This window comes from Stylophora pistillata, chromosome 5 (genome assembly GCF_964205215.1).
Source record: "Stylophora pistillata chromosome 5, jaStyPist1.2, whole genome shotgun sequence".
NCBI lineage: Eukaryota > Metazoa > Cnidaria > Anthozoa > Scleractinia > Pocilloporidae > Stylophora > Stylophora pistillata.
In genome coordinates this window covers 11,826,779-11,849,357 of record NC_142523.1, presented here as the reverse complement: position 1 = coordinate 11,849,357, position 22,579 = coordinate 11,826,779, and the positions used below count along the sequence as shown (strand labels likewise).

At 37.9% G+C, this 22,579-nt stretch overlaps 1 protein-coding gene, 2 long non-coding RNA genes and 1 pseudogene across 3 annotated transcripts in view; 3 read left to right on the top strand and 1 right to left on the bottom strand.

Moving 5' to 3' along the window:
• Positions 1 to 2,404: 2,404 nt before the first annotated feature.
• LOC148730304 (uncharacterized) lies at positions 2,405 to 5,418 on the bottom strand. Its single transcript, XR_016000969.1, has 3 exons — positions 4,029 to 5,418; positions 2,759 to 2,871; positions 2,405 to 2,588 (listed from the first exon to the last, which is right to left on the bottom strand). It is a non-coding gene; the product is annotated as an uncharacterized LOC148730304 (long non-coding RNA).
• Positions 5,419 to 5,584: 166 nt separating this feature from the next.
• LOC148730303 (uncharacterized) lies at positions 5,585 to 8,164 on the top strand (annotated as a pseudogene).
• Positions 8,165 to 9,425: 1,261 nt separating this feature from the next.
• On the top strand, positions 9,426 to 13,442 carry LOC148730302 (uncharacterized). The gene is made up of 5 exons (XR_016000968.1): positions 9,426 to 9,505; positions 11,589 to 11,633; positions 12,115 to 12,162; positions 12,574 to 12,711; positions 13,260 to 13,442. It is a non-coding gene; the product is annotated as an uncharacterized LOC148730302 (long non-coding RNA).
• Positions 13,443 to 14,601: 1,159 nt separating this feature from the next.
• Positions 14,602 to 22,579, top strand: part of LOC148730299 (TBC1 domain family member 30-like) — a 61,152-nt gene continuing 53,174 nt past the window's right edge. The window contains exons 1-6 of the mRNA XM_088761772.1: positions 14,602 to 14,623; positions 14,924 to 15,289; positions 15,703 to 15,867; positions 18,386 to 18,447; positions 18,525 to 18,590; positions 19,192 to 19,311. Coding sequence (XP_088617898.1) covers positions 14,602 to 14,623; positions 14,924 to 15,289; positions 15,703 to 15,867; positions 18,386 to 18,447; positions 18,525 to 18,581 — 672 coding nt within the window. The 3' untranslated portion in view covers positions 18,582 to 18,590; positions 19,192 to 19,311. The remainder of the gene's footprint in view (positions 14,624 to 14,923; positions 15,290 to 15,702; positions 15,868 to 18,385; positions 18,448 to 18,524; positions 18,591 to 19,191; positions 19,312 to 22,579) is intronic.

Genomic DNA, 22,579 nt, shown 5'->3' with positions numbered 1-22,579 from the left:
GATAATAATAGACTTTCAGAAAGCTACCAACACAGACAACTGACTAGATATTTGTGACCGGGCACAGGATTTCGTATACTAACGTTTTACCGTTTAACGAGTCAATCTGTTTACTATCTGTTTACCATCCGTTTAAAACGGATCATTAAAGCGTTTAAACGCTTTCTTCATCCGTTTAAACGCTTTGCTCATCCGTTTAACGTTTTCGACAAAACGTTTGAACGGTTAACCTATCCGTTTAAAATAAAATACATCCGTTTAACGGTTACTTGCATCCGTTTGACGAGGAGAGCGAGATTTGTTTTCATGATTGTGCAAATTTATTTCGATTGACGTGTACGGCAAATTTTACAAAATCCGTGGCTATCGAGTTTCTCATCTTTTATTTCCATCGATTGAAAGGAAACAGAAATTGCTTTATAAAAGCTGTAATTACATATTACTTTACGAAATGGAATGCTAGATGAAACACGAGCGAAAGAAAGTTGAGTTTTGTTACATGCGTAAACAATATTGTTTCGATTAACCGACGGTGTAATCTACAAAATCAGCGGCATTTCTTAACGTTTTTCACTTGATAGTGCGTTTTCATTTCAGTCAATACGTAGAAGAAACAATGTAGGAACATGAAAAAAAAAACGACTTCTCAATTCTATTTTCTTTCTGTCGAGAATGTTCAGTCCACATGGTATGATTGACAGATTGCTTCCTCTGCTTATACAAATTTTCAAACGCATTGTGAGCTCTCCAGGGCGAGACTCGCTCTCGGCTCGCTTCACTCGCCAGTGGATAGCTTAATTGCAGGCTAGTAATTTAATTTTACTTAGTTTTCTATTGTTGTCAGTCGAATATTATTAGCATGAAACGTCAGTGTTCCGCATGACCAATTCGTATAATTGTTCGCAACGGTTTCTGATCGATATGTGCATGGCTTCCCGCTGTTCTTTAGCCCTCCTCATCCGTTCAAGGTTTTTGTCCTTCCGTTTCACGTTTTGAGCTATCCATAAAATAATTATAGATGCCGTTCAACCGTATAACGTTTTAAGCCATCCGTTTATTTTTTTTCTCGGCCGTTTAACGGTTTACGGAATTTGTTTTTGGACTTTGCTCTACCGTTTAACGCTTTGGACTATTCGTTTAAACGGACATGCAAATCGTTTAAACGCTCTTACTACCCGTTTACTATCCGTTTACAAACCGTTTATTCTTACCCGTTTAACGGAAAAGCGTTAGTGCACGAAATCCTGTGCCCGGTCACATTTCATGAACTGAGTCAAACAGCAGAAACTTTGCATCAGTCAGTTAAACTACTAGCGTTTGGAACGAGAAGTCGACGTATTTATCTACTCCAAAGCGAAAGTGCTGACTGCATTAATCAGTCGGTTAGTTCAGCAAACACTACTATGCTTCGATCATTCGTTCCAATAGACAATGGAAAGATCATTCGTTCCAATAGACAAAGGAAAGTAAGATAGGAATGACTTTAACTCACTGTTTCATTTCAAGACTTAAAGGAACTGTTGAATTCGACGCAGGAACAGTTTCATCTAACACATCAGATGAAGAAAATTTTTTAAATCATCAGTTACCGAACCCGCGTTCTTTCCAGAGTGCGGTGCATATTGATCTCGTGATTTTCACAAATGACAGATCGGATTAGTTGCAAGGACAAATCAAGTCCCTTCGTGTGCGGCTGACGCTATATCGAAGGCGTTCGTCGAGGATCGAACACACAAGTTTATAGTACAGCGGTTAAATTTGAAATATGTCGTGTAAGCTGCAGCACGTGTCCCCCCCCCCCCGAAAAGTTCAAACCCGAGGCGTGTAAAATCGTACTGAACAAAGGATGAAGATATACAAAAACGAATGAAAATGTTTTCAGTATGTTTGAGCTATTTACAAGGTTATCAATGCGCCAATAAACCTAACAGAAACGCTTGAATTTTGGACTGTAACTTCGACTCTTAGGAGTAAATTTTGAGGGAGATTCTCCTTGTAGCGTTGAGTCAATTTTTCACTTACTTAACGCGAAAAACTTGTCAACACTTAAGCGTCAAATAATTCATGAAATAAGGGGAATTTCAGGAAATGTACACAGCCTAGTTTAGTCTTAACCCAATAATTTGGATATATCAACAAAGTTGAAATGGTAAATTGGCCACCGTAACGATGACAAAAGCTGACGTTTCGAGCGTTAGCCCTTCGCTCCGACGAAGGGCTAACGCTCGAAACCGGTCAGCTTTTGTCATCGTTACGGTGGCCAATTTAACATTTCAACTTTGTTAATATATCCAGATTATTTCGTTACCCCCACCGACGCAGCCCCAAACAGTTTCTTTCGAAACTATCAGCCTTTATTCATTAGTCTTAGCCCAGCCTCACACTGGGAAGAATATTCTCCACCATCAATTTACGTCATTAATCCGCAACGATGTTGTGAAATTAACAAGGGCAGACAAAGTAGCTGGAGAGAGTCTGAGGAATCCACTTTGATGCAACTTGCGTGGAAGTACTGGCCACAACTGTTGCATCCCAGCCAATCTTCTCCATCGTCGTCATGGCACACTATGCAGACGTTGATATTTTTCCTACAGCGGACGGAAGAAGTATTTTATCATCATTCACTTAATTATGTCTTCTTTCTTATTGGGTCAGGTCTCATACTTTGACTCTTAACTCTATTTCAGGATCAAACCCATTGCTTGGCAAGATTAAAGGATATGCAGTTTGGAAACAAGCTGTGACTTAGGTTACTTACTCGTGGATGTCATCGTAACAACAGCCAAACACCATAGACGTTATTAGTGCACGTTCGGTTGCTATGTCGAAAGCTGCATCTACGGAGGACTCTTCGCACAAAAATCTAGAAAACTAAAAGAAACGATCGAAAACAACAATCAATCATTGGGGAAAATGAGGGAAGAATATGTAATATTCCGTTAAATTCCTTTTAAGGCAGAAATAACTCAGTGGTTGCTAAGGTATATTTAATCGAATGCACTTTCTTCCTAGTTACCTTATGAGGGTAAATATTTCGTACCTTAACACCTCATGATTTAATGAGAATAGTAACTTCTGTTTTAAACCTGAAAACTAAATGTCGCGTGTGGGTGAGGAGCGTGAGACAAATGAGAATTCCGCACTTGTACCCATCCTTCTGTTTTAAGTGCATCAGCTCGATGCAAGGCCACGATAGAGAAAGCCAGCCCGTTTTGGCGTCAGCGACCTCATCACAAATATAATGACAGGCAACTAAAGGGTTACTTTATTCTCAACGTGACTGCCGTTTTAAATTGAAGGAACAGCTTTTTTCACTTATGACTTAATAATTTTACATTTGTTATAAGCACTGAAAGTAGACATTGCATGGTTCGTATTAAACCTGCCTATAAATTTGAATAAATGAAAATCGTTTATGTGTACTGCGGTTTCATAAAATAAACGAAAGCGTTCCTCGCTGTAATAAACCCTATTTATCTAGTATTTATCTATGTTCGCTCTTCTGTTGGCAGAACAGGGCAAGTCAATAAGTCATGTCTACAGTACTTGGTCGCTACTAGATAAATAGGGTTTATTACAGCGAGGAACGCTTTCGTATATTTTATGAAACCGCAGTACACATATAAGATTTATCATTTATTCAAATTTATTGCAGGTTTAATACGAACCAACATAATGACCTGCTCCCAGTTGGCTTGTTAGCTCAGTTTGTAGAGCACTGCACCGGTATCGCAGAGGTCATAGGTTCAAATCCCGTACGGACCTAAAATTTTTTCAGGCCTTATTTCCACCTACTAGATAAGTAGGGTTTATCACTGCGAAGAACGCTTTCATACATTTTATGAAAGCGCAGTAAACATATATTATTTTCATATATTTACTGAGTCGTCGCCATCATAACGCATTCTAGTGTCTTAGTCAAAAATTGTCTTCGGTTTTTAAATGTCATCCTTTCGCGGGATTTCGCAATACTCGTACTCGCGGGTTTCACAATTTGCCCGCTGACCAAAATTTCTGTTTACTCTTACCCTCGACGAACGCCTTCGATATAGCGTCCCTTCGTGTGTGCTGACCTCAATTTAGAACCAATGAAACGTCCTTTAGCCTAGTTGATAAGCAAAGAAAGAATTGACAGACCTTTCTACCAAAAAGAAAACCAAAACACCCAACCAGATGATCAGCACATACGACGGATAAAATAAAAACCATTGAGGTTGAACACTAGCCTCCTTTGCAGACGTTCTTTGGGTATCGCATTAAAAATTCTCCCCCGACGAACGTCTGCTCCATTGAAGCGAGACTTGCCTTCGGCATTGTTTGTAGTTATCCAATCAAATCGATGTTATTGTTTACGAATTAGCCAATCAGAGAGGAGTAGCTCAAATTCAAATTCACCCACGGTACGAGCGCTCATGAAGTTTTCCATAGCATTCTCGATCTAAATGCAGCCATACTGTTGGTGTTTGATGTCCCCCTGAATAAAAAATTCAGATGAAGCAATTGTATGCCTTGAACATCGAACGAACAACCATAGGGAAAACGGTTCTGGTAAAATAACAAATAAAAGTTCGATCGAATTTACTTTGAGTCGATCGATTATAAAACGGCAAAATGAACTTACCACTGCTTAATTACATGAGCTTCATCGACTGCAATGCCACATAGCTTTGATTGATATGTAGAGCTTGTCAAAATTCTCCTCCACTTTTCAGTCTTGAGCCAGGACTCCGAATACAACTTCGTATTTTCCCTGTTCCACTGGCGAAATTTCGCCCTCTTTTAAGCTACACAAGGATACCAATGAAATTCCCAAAGATCTTAATTTCATGACCTGGTCTTCCATGAGGTTAATTAGAGGCGACACAACTGCAATGATATATACGGCCACGTTGTTCGCGTATGATATCAAAAAGTGTCGGAAGAGCCAAATATATCATCGATTTACCAGCTCCAGTCGGCAGACTTACAAACATATCTTTGCCTTTAAAAGCGAAGTAATCGGTAGCTTCTTTTTGGAAATTATTCAACTCTCTGAGGCCGAACTTCTTACAAACTTCGGCAAACACCGATGTGCTGTGCGCCATTAATATTTTGAAAAATATTGCCCTAAATACTAGCCAAGGTCAAGGTCAATAATCAGGATTTCGGGAGGCTCGCTCTGATTGGCCGAAGGCAAATCTCGCTTTAATGGAGCAGACGTTCGTCGGGGGAAATTCTTAATTCGGCACCCAAAGAACGTCTGCAAAGGAGGCTAGGTTGAACACTAGACAAGAAATTCCTGGAAAAAAATGAGATTTCCTATTTTTACAGTATTACAAAGTGTAAACAATATTTCAAGGGAGTAACAGATTGTAAGTAATTACCTTCGCGGGTTCCTTTATTTCTTGTTTAATTAATTGCGAATTCGATTTAACCCTTTTCCAGCAGACAAAACCTTATATAAAAAGGCCATACAAAACTTAAGCTCATTTTGTTTGTCGTCATATAAAGTATTCCTTACGATATTTGCGTTTTTAAAACCCCATGGGCTCAGACTTTGGGGTCACGTGACCTAGATCAACCGCTCGTGTTTGAAGGCGTTCAAATCAATTCGTTTTCTCGCGTTTATAAGTGTTTTTCCAGCCATTTTCCTTCTACAGAAGCCCTCAGGACAGCATCGTTAAGCTGGAATGTGGGTAGAGGCAAGCCTCTGAAAGAAAACAGAGGTGAGAGGTGGTTTCATATAGACTGGACCGCCAAAATGCTTTCATTTAAGCTTGGCGAGTTCACAAGTGAAGTCGTGTCTCTGGCCCAACTGTGGATGGCTACCAGGACCTACCAATGCTTTTTGGGCCAGTTTTGACTGGAAAAAGTCTCGATGGATGTGATATTTTGCTAGTAGGACTGGGTGGCCCGACACGGTTCTAATAATTTGTAAAAATGGAAGTTTGGAGTTTTCCCTTCTCGAGTTGTGCTGGAATTTCCCAGAACTCTTTTCGGTCATAAACGAGGCAAAGGTTCTGTCTGCGACACTAGGGACCTTAAGCATCGATGACTTTGGGTGTCACGGACGTTCGATCGTTTGCAGGAGGGGGAACCTGGGAACGACGTTGTCGCCACCGGAGTTCGTGACATGATTGCGTTAAGCAAAACAATTACGCTAACTTACAGACGTAGTCGGTCGACCGTGAAAGTGTAAACACACCTTTGTGTGGTCTCGATCTTGACGATGTCTAGTTTAAAGGAGGCTCGAGAAATGCTCTCTCAAGCATGGAGTCATCATTTTATTTCCGAAGAAGAATTTTTATTGCTGTATGACGCTAGTTTCTCCAAAAATCCATCATTTCCTCACGCCGCCTACGATCGTTTTGATCTCGACTCTATGGACGAAACAGAGTGCTTTCATGAGTTTCGAGTAAGAAAAATGGACATTGTCAGACTTGCTCGTGCCCTTGGATTGCCTGCGAGTCTGTGCTGCCACCAACGAACTAAGGCCAGCCGCATAGAGGGACTGTGCATGTTGCTAAAACGATTAGCATACCCATGTCGTTTGGGTGACATGATCCACAGATTTGGACGGGCAGTGCCAGAGATAAGCATAATCATGACACGTTTTGAGAAGTGGATTTTCGACCATCATCACGCCAAGATCACAGAGTGGAATGACCAACTCCTCAGCAGAGACAAACTGCGAGTGTACGCTGATGCCATAGCTGTCAAAGGGGCAGCACTGTCCAACTGCTTTGGATTTGTCGATGGCACAGTGCGGCCTATTTGTAGGCCAGGCCAAGACCAAAAAATAGTTTACAATGGCCACAAGCATGTACATGCTTTAAAATTCCAGTCAGTGTCATTGCCAAATGGACTCATCGCTCACCTGTACGGACCTGTAGGTACGTGAAAAATAATCATCATTTTTATTGTACTGCTACAAGACTGCATGCCAAACTGCGAATAGTGCTTGCGATCTTGCTGGCTATTGTAGTACAGTAAATACTAGGAGTCTTATGCACGCTTGAATTACACTAGTCTGATTAACTTTTACTAGCAGCTAGTAATTAAGTATCCCCTTAACAGGGGTTCAAATTAAATGTATGTGTTAAATCTTTGTTTGATGGAGAAGATAGATAGATTGATTGATTGACTGATTGAGCCATTTTGTTGTTTTAAACTCACACAGAAGGTAAAAAACATGATGCAGTAATGCTTAAAGACTCTGGACTACTGGACGATTTGGAGAGAAATGCATTCAGTCCTGTCACTGGTGAGGCCATGTGCATTTATGGCGACCCAGCATATCCACTGCGGCTCCACCTACAGCAACCATTTAGAGAAGCTCCACTCACTGCTCCCATGGAGCAATTCAATAAGTCCATGAGCTCTGTGCGAACATCTGTGGAGTGGATTTTTGGCGACATTGTGGCATAATTTAAATTCCTTGATTTCAAGAAAAATCTTAAAATCGGGTTAAGTGCTGTTGGCAAACACTAGGTGGTTAATGCATTATTACGAAACGCATTAACATGCATGTATGGAAACATCACTGCTACATTCTTTGACATTGAGCCACCCTCTCTTGAAGAATATTTTGCCTGAAATTATAACCTGATTGTTTGATGACACACATGTAAGAACAATGGTCTGTAACACACCCTTGAGTCTGCTTTTCTCCCCGAAAAGGGTACCAAGCCTTTTTCCTCACTTTGTTCTGGAAGGGGTTTGACACCCTTTTGAAGAGTAAAAACGGAATCAAGGGAGCATGTATAGATCATTGTTCTTACATGTGTGGAGGTTGACAGTTACTCCAAAGAATGGGTGAATTAGCAAATTGACCTCAATTTTAAATGCCTCTATCATATAATTGATCATGAATTTCATCATAAAATTGTCACAGTAGCTCATGTGGATCCACAGCTGCTTTGACGAAATACATTGCCAATAACAGGACAGATACATAAAAAACTAATATCAATTTGCTTTTTATGTACTTACAAGTTTTAAAAATAACATGATAACTGTGGGGACTGTGGTTGTTTAATCACTTAATCTTCTGTACCAAAATAAAAAATAAGGGCTTGTGTTTAAATGCTCATTTACACTGTATGGCAAAGTTTATAGAGTTTTTAATCAAAATTTTATTTCAAAGTAATGTGCCCAGTTTGATATTATAGCAAGTCATGTAAATTTTAAATTTCTATACATGCATGGCATTAATTTCTCAGCAGTAATATACCTTTTGAGGATAAGTAATTATAATGTATATGCTGGTATGAATAAATTGTGTCATCAACAAATTATATAAAATGTAATACAAAAAGCACGAAGACATCACAACAATAAAAGATATGTTAAGCATAAAAAATATGTAAGCAGTCAATTTAGTCACACTAACAAACTCCAACTGAAGTAGATGGTGATTTTTTTTTATCAATGAAGTTAATATGTACCGGCCTGTTGCTTTAGTTGGGGCCAATACAATCATAGTTAAAAAAAAATGTTTTAAAAGAGTAGCTCGAAAGATATACAACATTATTGTAAATCTTCAAATAAGTGGTGCCCAGGGTACTTATTCCAATGTTGGGTTAAAACAGTAGGGTGTTTATTCAAGAGGGACCCTTCTCAGTTCACTATAAACATTTTCACAAGCTTAATTGAAAGCAAGTATTAATGTTCTTTTCTGGGCCAGGGAAGGGGGCAGTGTGCTTATTTCAATTTTTCTTCTCTAATATTGCCATAAGCATGTTATACTGCTGTTATTGCTGTTGAGCCATGTAGGTTTGCATTTGTAGCAACTGCTGCTGTTGTTGTTGCTGGAACTGTTGTTGTTGTTGTTGTTGTTGTTGTTGTTGCTGCTACTGCTGTTGTAACAGCAGTTGCATCAGGCTGTTATGCTGCTTGTCGCTTTTTGAGCCGGGCCGGACAAAAAAGATAAACAAAATAGGAACTGCCGATTGTTTGTTGCATAAAACTAACGGACAAATTTTCACATTTATTTGTTGTGGCGAAGTTACCTTTGACCTAAGGCTAAGAATTTTTTTTCTCAAGGTATGCATTACGCTAAGTTACTTGTAAGACCTTAGAGACTTTCGTCCAAAAAAAAATTAAGCTGCATGACAACTAACCTCGAGGATCTGCTTGGACCAGCGTAATTTCCTCCTTCACAGGGAACTTGCAAGCTTGACATGACTACAAGTACAACAGCCGAGAAAATTTAATGTGGTTATTGGAGTGAATGACATCAAATCATCTTCGAAGTACGGCAGTTTTAATCTCAAATCCACCTGTATTTCTCCAGGACGTCAAACTAAGCGATCCTGCGTTGTTGACGTGACCTTCCATCAGGGACGGACGGTGTATCCATAGCAACAGCTAACGACAGCTGATAATTCAATTCCGGCGAACGTCCCTGACTTCCAACCTCGTCGATGCTTACGGTCCCTATTAGCTTTCGTGAAACAGAGGAACAAGGGCTAGCGGAGGAAGTGAGAAGGAATTTTCCAGCCAAACAGCAAGATCTGGCCCTGAGGTGTGTTTTGAATGAAAACTATTAATTTCTTGAGCAAGTTTTGATCTTTAAAGATCGACAGTTTTTCAGTGTTGCTCTTGGAGCAGAATGCTAGATTTTTGGTATTTGTTGTTATATGAACGCTTCACTGCAATGGAAATCGGGAATCATTGTGGGAGTTTTAGGCTGCAATAGGTGTCACATCAAACAGCCTTGCAATGTACACACATACATAATGTTGTCTCTTAATTTCAACAAGAAACAAATAACAACATTACACGGAGTTTTTACTCCGTTTATGCAAGGCCTGCTTGTAAGAGTTGATGATTTTTTCTTTAAAGATGTCGCCACAATAGGAAAGAGAGGAGGTGAGCGTTCTTGTCATTCTGCCAATGCCTGTCTTGCATAATGTTTCAATGTTATTCATTGGAGTCAAATTCTCAATTAACGTCACCAGAGTTCAAAGCTCAGCATTAAAAGTGAATGAACAGATCATGTCACAACAGGACTCACGATCGAAATACCGAGCAAAATGCGTCTGTCATAAACATCAGTCACTCATTCAGCAATCTGCGTTTACTAAGAGTGTACTGGCGAGTAATACTGTTGGCCTTTCAATGTACTTGTTATGAAGCCAAAACGTTAATCGGTATATGCAACCCATAATTTCCGTTTGGAAGATAGCGGCAATTTTTGGGTCAGGGTAGTGATAGACTTTCGGGTAGCTACCGACAAAGACTTTACAGGATATTTCATAATTGAATCAAGCAACATAGATTTGGTCTGAGTCAGTTAAACTACAGACAATAGCACTTGAAAGGACAAATCTAAATATCCATCTACTCAAAAATAAAGGGATGCGGCAAAATAGCTTAAATAGTGCTTGAAACACTATTCTACTTTGATCAATCGTTTCACAAGATATCTTGGAATCTACAATAAGAACAATTTTTAACTCACCATTTCAAGATTTTCACAGACTGTTGAAATCGAACTCAAAGCGTGGAAGACCAGATAAAGGAAATTCTCCAGCTTGTCACTTACCGAAGCAAGAAAGTGAAAATACTCTTTTGTTAAGGGTGCAATGCATTATCATCTCGTGATTTCAGCTATTTAAATGTATATTTTTGTGGCATAACGTCAATTGTACCAAATGACAGATTCTATTTAATGGCTATAATCTGAGAAAATTAGGTGGGAAATTGAATAACTTGGGTGCAGGTATTAAAAATAAATGAAAATCGGGCGATCTGTGCAAGTTTTTGTCCAAAATCTTTCCTTTCTGTCCACTCGTAATTTTCCTCACAATTCGTAATTTTCCGCCTTTTTTTTTTTGACAGAATTAGGGGGAGAAAATGATTCCTAATACTCTTCAGATATAACACAGTTATCAAACATGCATGAATGTTTTGTGATGAAAGTGATTGCCTTAACTTGTTTTTCAATTTTGTTGTGAGATGAGACGTTTTGCGCGTGCGCAAAAATCGATCAAAGAAAAATAAATCAATTGGCCACCATCATTTAGATGGCGTACATTTTCGAAGCAGATCTGTAACTTGCCTTCAAATGACGGCTAAAAGAGTGAATTATTTTCTTGTAAATTTTTTTTGTTGTTGCTACGATTTGATTTTATTTGTTATCATTTACTTGCTCAGAGTTTCAAAATAGGTAGAAAACTATCGCTGAGGTGTCTTTATCCAGTCCTCCTAAAATTAAAAAAAAAAAAAAAATTAAATATTGAAATGGGTCCCTGAGGAGGGAACTTACACGCGAAAAACCAAACAGCAGCATCAACAACTAATACATAATTTTGCTAAATTCTACAGCATTCAGTGGTTTCACACAGAATCACTGAGTGGGGCAATGAAAGCAATTTTCGGCTGTGGAGCGGGAATTTAAACGACTGAGCCAACCTTCAAAAATGCAAATGTTTAGAGATTGCTCGGGGAGGAGAGAGGGGATTTTGAAGCTTCGAGTTGATCGACTCATAGCTCCTGAAAGTGTGTTATACTCTTCTTATATCACACAGTTACCACACATACAGTAACGTTTTGAGTTGAAATGATTGCCTTTTGATTCCAATCTTGAATTTCTTTTTTTCAAGATGAAATAAGAAGCTTTCCGACGCAAACGGAAAGGGACATCTCAGGTAAATCAGTGCGATTATGTGAATTGAACTCATTCTGGTCAATAGGTAGAGCGAAACTTGGGCAAGTGGGAAAATTCCTATCAAGGGTAATGGTGTTCCAAGAGAAACGCAAAGGGGCCGTTCATTATTTTGCGTCCGACAGGGGATTGGAAGATTTTGGTTGCGTCACGATAAAATTACCATCCCCTCTCCCCCATTGTTTTTTTTACTCTTACGATCCTTTCTTATTGGCAGTTAATTGGAGGTCAATTTTCTATAGCCCCCTCTTTATACTCTCTTGGCGAAGACGGATCACCCCACTGGTTCCCCTAAAAACTATGTGATCCCAAAAATCCTCCATTTACATACCCCATTCAAATCGACTTGCGCTGCGCGCTAGTTCGATTTTGAAATTAAGCGTCTGATTTCACATCAAATTGAATCCCACTCTCTTCAGTTATTTATTCATTATTTATTATCCCACCTATGTATGATTTTTCAGAGTTAAATGAAATTCAAATGGACGGATCTATTTGGAAACGCGGTGAACGTAAGTTGGACAGACTTTAACTAGCTTTGTTAGTCTTGATTTTCCATAATCGGCGATTTGTCTATAAAACTTGAATTGCATCACCAATCAGGTGAAAAGCTAAAAACAGTCATGAATTGTTCACTTCCTTTTTACTGCGCCTCAAGAAGTTTGCTCGTATGTTTTGAAAATTATCTTCGGCTCCTTAATCTGATGGCTGTTGCGACTGCTGTGGTTCAATCGATCAATCTCGTCATTAATCAATCAATATCAGTTAGTCAGCTTGTCAGTCAGCCAATCAATCATTCATTCAGTGAGTCAGCCAGTCAGTCAGTCAGCGGTCAGTCATTCAGTAAATCAATATAATTAACAAACACGTTAAGAAGACTTTTATCTCCATTTCAATTATTTGTTTCTGTGTTCCTATTTCAGCCAGCATTTGCCCTCACTGCAAGTCGCTAGGTCCTGGATGCTATTGTACCTACAGGCGTAACTATTGCCTTGCTTGGGGTTGTGGTACCAGCGGACGATGCAATGATGACAACTGTATTTCCGAGTGAAATATATAAGGTGAAGAGAGCTTTCCCTCAAACTGAAGTTTGAACAAAGTGACATGTATCCCATGAACTCCCAAGATCTAATCAGTAACTCTCCGGATTGTCTGCCATACAATTCTTATGATGTTAGTTTGATCTCATTAGTTATTCTCCTTACTGTCTGCCATACAATTCTTATGATGTTAGTTTGCAGAATTTGTTATTGGATCAACTCATGATCCTTAATTGATATTTTCCTCTATTCTCATCACTTGTCTGCTTGATATGGTATTGATGTTGTAAGGAGAAATTCTGTCTTGGTCACTGATGGGAGTGTATGGGATACAAGCCTAAATATATATATAGAACACCACAAACCGTAGAACCATTAGCCAATCAGCTGTTAATCTCAAATTAGTCGCGCCGCAGGAACACGTACTAAAATTGGATTTAAAAACGTTTTCACTAGAAAAGGGGTATGTTTGAGGGAGAAGTTCTCTCACTTCATATTTTCTTCGCTGTCTATAATTGTTACCGTTCTTTGCTTTGCAATGCTCATTTCCTTTTCATTTTCTCCATCAGGTGCAATTTACGCGGACAGTTTCAGCCTGATTTTAAGTTGCTTTTCAGAGGGAGTCGCCATGCACTTAGCACCAACGTGATTGTAGTCGAATTTTTTGGTTTTCATTTCTTGTTTCTCGTTAGCTTGTTTGATGGCTGTAGATCGAGAGATTTTCAACGAAAAAGAACATTAAAAGTGTGTTATTTCAATCAAGATGGCTGTGGGAATTTTCTTTCTCAATTTTTTTTTTATCGCCACCACGTTGTAAGTTTCTCGAAGTACCTTTAATAGTAGGCCGATAATGACCTGCCAAACTGCATGTTCGGCATTTAATCAGACAAGCAATAAGCAAACTATCCAGCAAAGTCATGAGAGGTGCGGGGGAGGGGGGGGGGGGGAGGTCACACACTAGAGTGTCATTTGGGGTATAAATACCTGTATATCATAAATTACTTACAAAATGAGACAACAAATAATGACTTTCGAATTCTCTTCGATAAGGAGAGCTCAAGCGAACCCTTAGAACTCCTCCTCTTAGCGAAGCCGGTGCCTTTCATCCGTGTCATTGCGGGGAATTCTAATTAGTTGACAAGCTGTATGAGAATTGATTTGGTTACCCAGAAAGTGTTACGCTTCAGTCACCTTTTCTTGTAGTCTAGACTACGCTACCTTTAACCATCAGAGCCCCACGAAAGCTCGGTTTTTCGAAACCTTAAAGTGCAGGGTGCCACTGGAATTTGAAATGCTTGTCTATCTGGATTAGTTCCGAAAAACTTCAAAAAAGCGAACGCCATTTCGTTTCCAGGCAATACTATTGTGCTTAAAGTTCTGCCAATAACGATTGTATCCTCCTCCCATAGCGATATTAGACTTTGCTTTATCTCTTTCCCCCTCAGTGAACTATTTTATTTTTTCATTGCTACTTCACCATGAATTGATTCATTCCGATGATATTTTGTGAAAGACATGGCTTGCCAAGGTCACTTTTCCTTCTTTGAAATCAGCTAACATAGTCCACCTTGAGACCAATTTTTTGTATCCAGGCAACAACTTCCATAAGGAAACTTTCAGTAGAGTGGCGTGATATGTGGTATGATATGTTCTTTGAACGTGATAGCAAATCACCAATAGATTTTTACAACAAAAGGCTGGTAAGGGTATTGGCATATGTATTTTTGAAAAATAACACCTTGGGGCAAGATTTTTTTTTTTTTTTTTTTTATCGTCGGTTTTCACGCCTCTGCACGTTCATTCTGAAATGCCTTTATCGCCCGCTCTAGCTTTCCTTCAGTTAGTATTGAATTTTATCTAAAACTTAATTTTTTTTTCTCGTAGCAATAAGAAGTGTTCGTTGACGGAGTTATGTTAGTTTTTTCAAAGGAAGGTTTGAGATCAGTGATCAAATGATCAAATCTCATTAGCCTCGGTCCGTGAAATTTATCGCGAAGGGAGAGAGAGTATATTTCATTATTTTTCCTCAGCTGTGCCATTTGATTTCCAGACCTTGAACCCCCGCAATTGCGATTTTATTAAAAATTTGTTTTGGCTGCGGAAAAAGGGAATCTACTATTCGCGTCGCGTTGTTTGTAAACAAAGAAACCACTGCTATAGTTGAGCGCTCAACCAATGAATTTCAAATGAGCCGTGTCGATTTGTCAGCGGACGACAAACATGGCGGACTAAGAAGGTGATGATTCAGACTTTGAGCGGCAAAGAAGTACAGAACGGGAAAGTTTGAGTACTGAAAGTAGTTACGACGAAAGCCCTTTGAGTCCAAGGAGTGAAGATTCTGATTGGGGTTTTGGTGCGAATGAAAACTCAGTATTTACAAATGGATTCGACCCGGAAAAACAACGCAGTGAATTAATCAAGAAAGCTTCGATTGTCGACTGTCTTTTGTTTGAAATTTACGACCAGTACCACAGTAGAGACTCAGTGGAAAGTGACAATGTTACTGAGTGTTCTACAACATCGGGGAGTTTCTACGGTGGTTCTTTCGACCTCGAAGAACGCGGTGAACGGTGGACGAAAAGCGAACTCTCTGCGAAAGGTTAGAGGCAGGACCTTCTGATATTATTTCCACCATTGTGCTCTCGCAAAATTATCAGCAAAAGGGTAAAGTTTGAATGCAGTTTGACTATTCGAAATTATTTTCCACTCTTACTTTGCGGTCTAATATTAAAAACAAGAAGTCAGAGGAAAATTTTTAGTTGCAAAATGAGGACAGAAATTTATTCTTTTTTATTGATTTCCATTGGCGAATTTCGGACATTATCTTGTGTTCGATACTGTTTAGAACTAGTTTACATTTTAGGATGATACGTAGAAAGCCAAGATCCATATTAAAATTTTCTATTTGAGTTTAAGAATTGAAATTTTTTCTAAATAGTCAGCATTTGTACAGGTGATGGTTTTTAATACGTTGTTTATGTTTCTGTTAATTTTTTTTTTTTCTGCCCACAGACACAGACGAGCTTCGAATCATGGCTAAGGAGATGCGAACACGGATATCCATGCTTTCGACAAAATTAGTCAAGCAACTTAAACGGAGGGATAAACACGCTTACAAACTTCAAAGAAACTTCGATGTTTTAACTGCTATTCTTCAAGCGGTTTCGTTGAAAAGACGTAAGTATTTAACCCACGCAACGCCTCAGAATTTTCTTAATCGATTTATGATCATTAATTTGTTGTTTGCAGCAGTTTAATAATGGAAAATATTTAGCCAGCCAATGTTAAACTAGTCAAAGAAACCACGAAATTTTCAAGCACTAGCTCCGTTTGTGGTTTAGTTTGTGATTTTTCCCGATTTTTTCTGAGCAGATATCAAACGTAGTATTCTCTGTAATCTTTACGACCGCTTAATTTTCATGACAAAGGTCCCTGTTTGCTTTAAATAGTCCAAGCTAGGATTATGCGCCAGTTTGTAACAATCGCGTTCGCTGGAGGTAAGTTTATCTCTACAAAGATTTTAAAATTGATTTTGACACCTGAACACAGTGTGATGTTCTTGAAACAGCTATGAAGATTCTACAATGTGTGTAGAGCTATGTTAAACATAACGTATAAATTTAAACCTTGTGAAATCTATTGTAATGTAAATTGTCTGACACGTTGTGGTTTTGGCCTGAAGATGCAAAGTTATTCATTGATCAATCATTATTTCTTCACATTATAGGCCAGAGGCCTCGAAATTTTTACAGGTTTTGTATTTGTATTGTTAGATGGAAGTATAGATTTAGACACTGGCATTGTCCCTGGTGATTCTATCTGAATAGAACAAAGAGTTACTACTGTAAGCTTTGAGATCACTATAAATATTCTAATTATCCACTGAGCCCTTAGTAACCAAGAAATTGTACAATTTCAAATTGGCACCAACTTAAACATTCTTCACCAAAAAGAGAAAAATTAGTGTTAGATGCAAATTTTGCTAAGTTGTCAAGATTTGCACCTGTTTTTAAGGGCTACAATTTGAAAATTATTAAATTGCAATCAAGTTATTGGAATAACATTGACAAGCTTAGTTATCAAGTTTGCCAGAAGCTTCTAGGACACAGACATTTTAGACAGGCATGTCATTTTCAGCACATTCATTTGATTTTTGCTACACAGCTGGTTCTTCTTAAAATGAAGATCTGCACTGAGCAGACCAGATACACAATATTCAAGGAATTAGGAAATATGTTGTAGTAGAATGTCTCTTGTGATATTGCATTTGCCCTGAAGCTCTGTCCTGTTCTTAGGAAAATCCAACCACAGTTGTCGTGATACAGCTGTATTGAGTTCAGTGAAATTTCATTAGTTATAAATTGATATTGGCAAGTCTTCCATTTGCCCAGAGAAAATTTGATCAGCTCTTTGAAAATGCAATTTTCTCCTTGAATTATACTTGGGTAAATCAAAATGTAGAAGTGGTCCAAATAATTGGTGTTCTTGATTGTCAGTAACCAAGCTTGGTGTGGAATTGTAGAAAATTATTTTGTTCAGCAGCTTGAATAAGAAATCATTATTTTTTTAGCTTCTACAGGGACTTCTCACAATGCAGTTTCTTATTGAAATACTGAATTACTTCTGTGTCATCTTAAAATTGCATTTTGTAATTTTAATTTTTTTGCATTAGTTAATGATGGCACTTGTCATGTTTTGACAATTTTTAATTGGTAACTTGCGACATTGTCTGGTGAAATCAGATGTAGCAAAGTGACAAGTTGAATAATTATTATATCATGTATAAAGGCTCATTAAATAATTAGAAAATCACAGCAAAGCTGATGTAGTTATGACTTTTTTAAGCAATTTGAACTTTTAGTGACAAAACCTTATTTTGGTGGGTCATACATTTAACTTGCATTGCTGTGTGATCAGTAGAAATATTAAATGTATGCTAAAGGATATTGTTTATAAAGTATTTGTGATGGCATAGAAGCATATGATTGTAACATGTTCTCATTCTGTTTCTCGCTTATCATCTGCACATTATGATGAGTTAGTATTAACAGAGAAAGTGAATTTCTGTGAATAGTTCGATCAAAACATGGAGACTTCTTTAATCCTCTCTTTACCTGATTATGACACTACATGATGTATTACACATGTATTGTATAAAATAGAGGGCATACCTGTAACCATTGTCAAATTATAGTTATGCTACATTACTTCCTAGCACATTCTGGTTTTTTTGTTCTTATTGATATAAGGTAATATCAAATACACTGTGCATTTGTGGTAATGTTGTATTTGACTCAGTGTGTCAATTCTCACTTATTGCAAATTGCCATCTAATTTTTGAGAGTAGGATTCATTTCTTCAAATAAAATGTGTAGGTTTAGGGAATTACTACAGAGATTTTTTGAAACTTGATATCAAATGTAACCAGTTTCAAACTTTGACAAGTGTCAAAGATGCCATGTTGCAAATTGACTACAATTTTGAGGATGAGCAATTTTTTGTGTTTTGTGAGACAAATTTTCACCTAAAAAAAATGGAAATTTCATTTACTTTAGGCTCCAATCTTTGTAATGTGTGGTTGAGCCATCGAATGTTAACATGGAATGGAAAAAAAATTAATGTCTAATGTTATGCAGGTCTACATAATTAAAGCTTAAAATGATCAAAAAGTGGATTACTACTTGTCTCTCTTTAGGTGTGGATACAAAAATCAGATTTTCCTTCATCCCTCAGTCTGGAAAGAAGGCATTTAAACACGTTAGTAATGACTACTTTTTGTGACAGTTTTCTTTAGTGGTTTTCTTGTATAAACAGGGATAGTTTTTTCTTGACAGTGGCTTGCTGCATTCAAAGCAATTGCCAGACTTAAAGAAGGTGTGCCCGCACAGTGAAGAAGAAGGGTAAGTTGATCTTTGGTATCAAGTTCTCTCCATGGTAAATTAATCATGTTCTTACTTGAAATTTGTCCCACAATAATCAAAAGATCTTTTTCAATGCATTTGGATCAATTTTGGTAGAGTAGATATGTTAAAATTGTTTCAATCCTTCTTTCTCTTTCAAAAGAAGGGCAATAAACTTTCTGCCAGTGTCTACTTTAAGCAATGAAAAGTGTGCATTGTGTAATGTCAAAAGTGTTGCTGTTAATATTTACATGTAGCTCTACATGTCAAAGATGAAATTGCTCATCTTTTCCCTTGCTTTGGACTGAAGGAATATTTAGTCTTATCCAAATTTAGATGCCATTGAACTTCCTAAATGTGCTATTCTCAAGTTATGCCATTTTTTTCAATGACTCATCAAAGTGTTTTGTTCATTTTCTGGTTTATCATGATCAAATCCTTAGTCTAGTTTTTGTTGGGATATTTCTCTCCTCTTCTCTCATCCATGAGTATTATGGTGCATGAGTGTTACAGTTAGGAAATATGTTTGGGTGGTGATTGTGATGTAATCCATATAAAGAGAATAACATCTTTTGTAATAAATAAAAAAATTTATTGTCAGTTGTGGCTGTGTCTTGCTGAGAGTAAAATCAAAGACTTGGACTGGGAAAAGACAGCTAAGTTTTGCTTCAATGAGAGGAGTAATCCAGAAGATGATGAGCTAGGATCACAAATTGTAAAGGTAAGAGTTTAAATAACAGAGGAACATGTCATAAAAAATTCAACAACCTTTGAGCCAATAAGGTGGGAGTGTTGTAGTTTGTTGTGTGATCTAGTTCACCTAATAATAATAATAATAATAATAATAATAATAATAATTGTATTTATATAGCGCTAAAATCCACTAATTGTCCAAAGCGCTGTATACCCACCCAACCCACCCCCGGGGAGGACATCCATCACACAGTAATCTCGTGCGTGGGAAATTAACGTCTCCTGCCCCTAACCCTGCAGGAGACGGGACCTCCATTTATTCGTCCCTATCCGAGAAGACTAGAATATCTAACCATTTCTTGATGTTAAAGAAAGAAAGCATATTCTTCTCAGTTAATTTTAAGACCCTGAGTGTTGGTCCGGCCGGTATTGAACTCTCGACCTCCCGCACAGCAGTCCGGCGTTCTCCCAATTGAGCTAACCAGGCGGCGGTCTAAAGTAATATATTCAAACCCTTCAAGTGACATTGACCCTGACATCGACCTTGATATTGACCTTGACCTTGACATGTATCCCATGAACTCCCAAGATCTAATCAGTAATTTTCCTTACTTTCTGCCATACAATTTTTATGATGTTAGTTTGATCTCATTAGTTATTCTCCTTACTGTCTGCCATACAATTCTTATGATCTTAGTTTGGAGAATTTGTTGTTGGATCAACTCAAGATCCTTAATTGATTTTTTTCCTTTATTCTCATTACTTGTCTGCTTGATATAGTTTTGATGTTGTAAGGAGAAATTCTGTCTTGGTCACTGATGGGAGTGTATGGGATACAAGGCTAAATATATAGAACACTACAAACCCCAAACGGCAGGTTTCCAAACATCACACAGTATATTTCACCGTAGAACCGTTAGCCAATCAGCTGTTGTTCTCAAATTAGTCGCGCCGCAGGAACGAGTACTAAAGTTGGATTTAAAAACGTTTTTATTGAAAGAGGGGTATGTTTGAGGGATAAGTTCTTTCACCTCATATTCTGATATGAAGTTCATATATTTTGAACTGCAGTTATAGATACGTATGATGCACGTATTGGTAGAGCGCTGCACTAGTATCGCAGAGGACAGTGGTTCGAATCCCTTACAGGCCTGATTTTTTTTCAGGTCTGATTTTCGCTATTGCATAAATAGCGCTCTCTACTGCGAGGATCGTGCATCATACGTACTTCATATTCTCTTTGCTATCTATAATTGTTACCGTTGTTTGCTCTGCAATGCTCATTTCCTTTGTTTTCTCCATCAGGCGCAATTTACCTTGACAGTTTCAGCCTGATTTTTGGTTGGTTTTTAGAGGGAATTGCAGTTAGCACCAACGTAGTTGTTTTCATTTCTTGTTTTTCATTGGGTTGTTTGATGACTGTAGATTTAGAGCTTTTCAATGAAGGAGATCATTAAAAGTGTTATTTTAATTGAGATGATTGTGGCTTTTTTTTTTTCAATTTTTTTTTTATCGCAACCACGTTGTAAGTTTCTTGAAGGGACACTTTTTACTGTAGGCTAATAATGACCTGCCAAACTGTATGTTTGGCACTTAATCAGACAAGCTGTAAGAAAAATATCCACCAAGGTCATAAGAAGTGCGGGGATGGGGGAGGTCACACTAATGTGTCATTTGGGGTATGAATGATATAAAAAAATAAGACTACAAGCTATAACTTTCGAATTCTCTTTGGTAAGAGAATCTCAAGCGAATCCTAAGAACTCCTCCTCTTAGAGACGCCTCGCCTTTTATCCATACCATTGCCAGGGGGGGGGGGAGGGGTGAGAACTTTAGTTGACAAGCTGTATGATAATTTATCCATACCATTAGGGAGAACTTTAGTTGACAAGCTGTGTGATAATTTATCTATGCCATTGGGGATAACTTTAGTTGACAAGCTGTATGATAATTTATCCATGCCATTGGGGAGAACTTTAGTTGACAAGCTGTATGATAATTTATCCATGCCATCGGAGATAATTTTAGTTGACAAGCCATATGATACTCTATCCATGCCATTGGGGAGAACTTTAGTTGACAAGCTGTATGATAATTTATCCATACCATTGGGGAGAACTTTAGTTGACAAGCTGTATGATAATTTATCCATGCCATCAGGGATAATTTTAGTTGACAAGCCGTATGATAATCTATCCATGCCATTGGGGAGAACTTTAGTTGACAAGCTGTATGATAATTTATCCATGCCATTAGAGAGAACTTTAGTTGAAAAGCTGTATGATAATTTATCCATACCATTGGGGAGAACTTTAGTTGACAAGCTGTATGATAATTTATCCATGCCATCGGAGATAATTTTAGTTGACAAGCCATATGATACTCTATCCATGCCATTGGGGAGAACTTTAGTTGACAAGCTGTATGATAATTTATCCATACCATTGCGGAGAACTTTAGTTGACAAGCTGTATGATAATTTATCTATGCCATCGGGGATAATTTTAGTTGACAAGCCGTATGATAATCTATCCATGCCATTGGGGAGAACTTTAGTTGACAAGCTGTATGATAATTTATCCATGCTATTAGAGAGAACTTTAGTTGAAAAGCTGTATGATAATTTATCCATACCATTAGGGAGAACTTTAGGTGACAAGCTGTATGATAATTTATCCATGCCATTGGGGAGAACTTTAGTTGACAAGCTGTATGATAATTTATCCATACCATTGGGGAGAACTTTAGTTGACAAGCTGTATGATAATTTATCCATACCATTGGGGAGAACTATAGTTGACAAGCTGTATAATAATTTATCCATACCATTGGGGAGAACTTTAGTTGACAAGCTGTGTGATAATTTATCTATGCCATTGGGGATAACTTTAGTTGACAAGCTGTATGATAATTTATCCATGCCATTGGGGAGAACTTTAGTTGACAAGCTGTATGATAATTTATCCATACTATTGGGGAGAACTTTAGTTGACAAGCCGTATGATAATCTATCCATGCCATTGGGGAGAACTTTAGTTGACAAGCTGTATGATAATTTATCCATGCCATTAGAGAGAACTTTAGTTGAAAAGCTGTATGATAATTTATCCATACCATTAGGGAGAACTTTAGTTGACAAGCTGTATGATAATTTATCCATGCCATTGGGGAGAACTTTAGTTGACAAGCTGTATGATAATTTATCCATACCATTAGGGAGAACTTTAGTTGACAAGCTGTATGATAATTTATCCATACCATTGGGGAGAACTTTAGTTGACAAGCTGTATGATAAT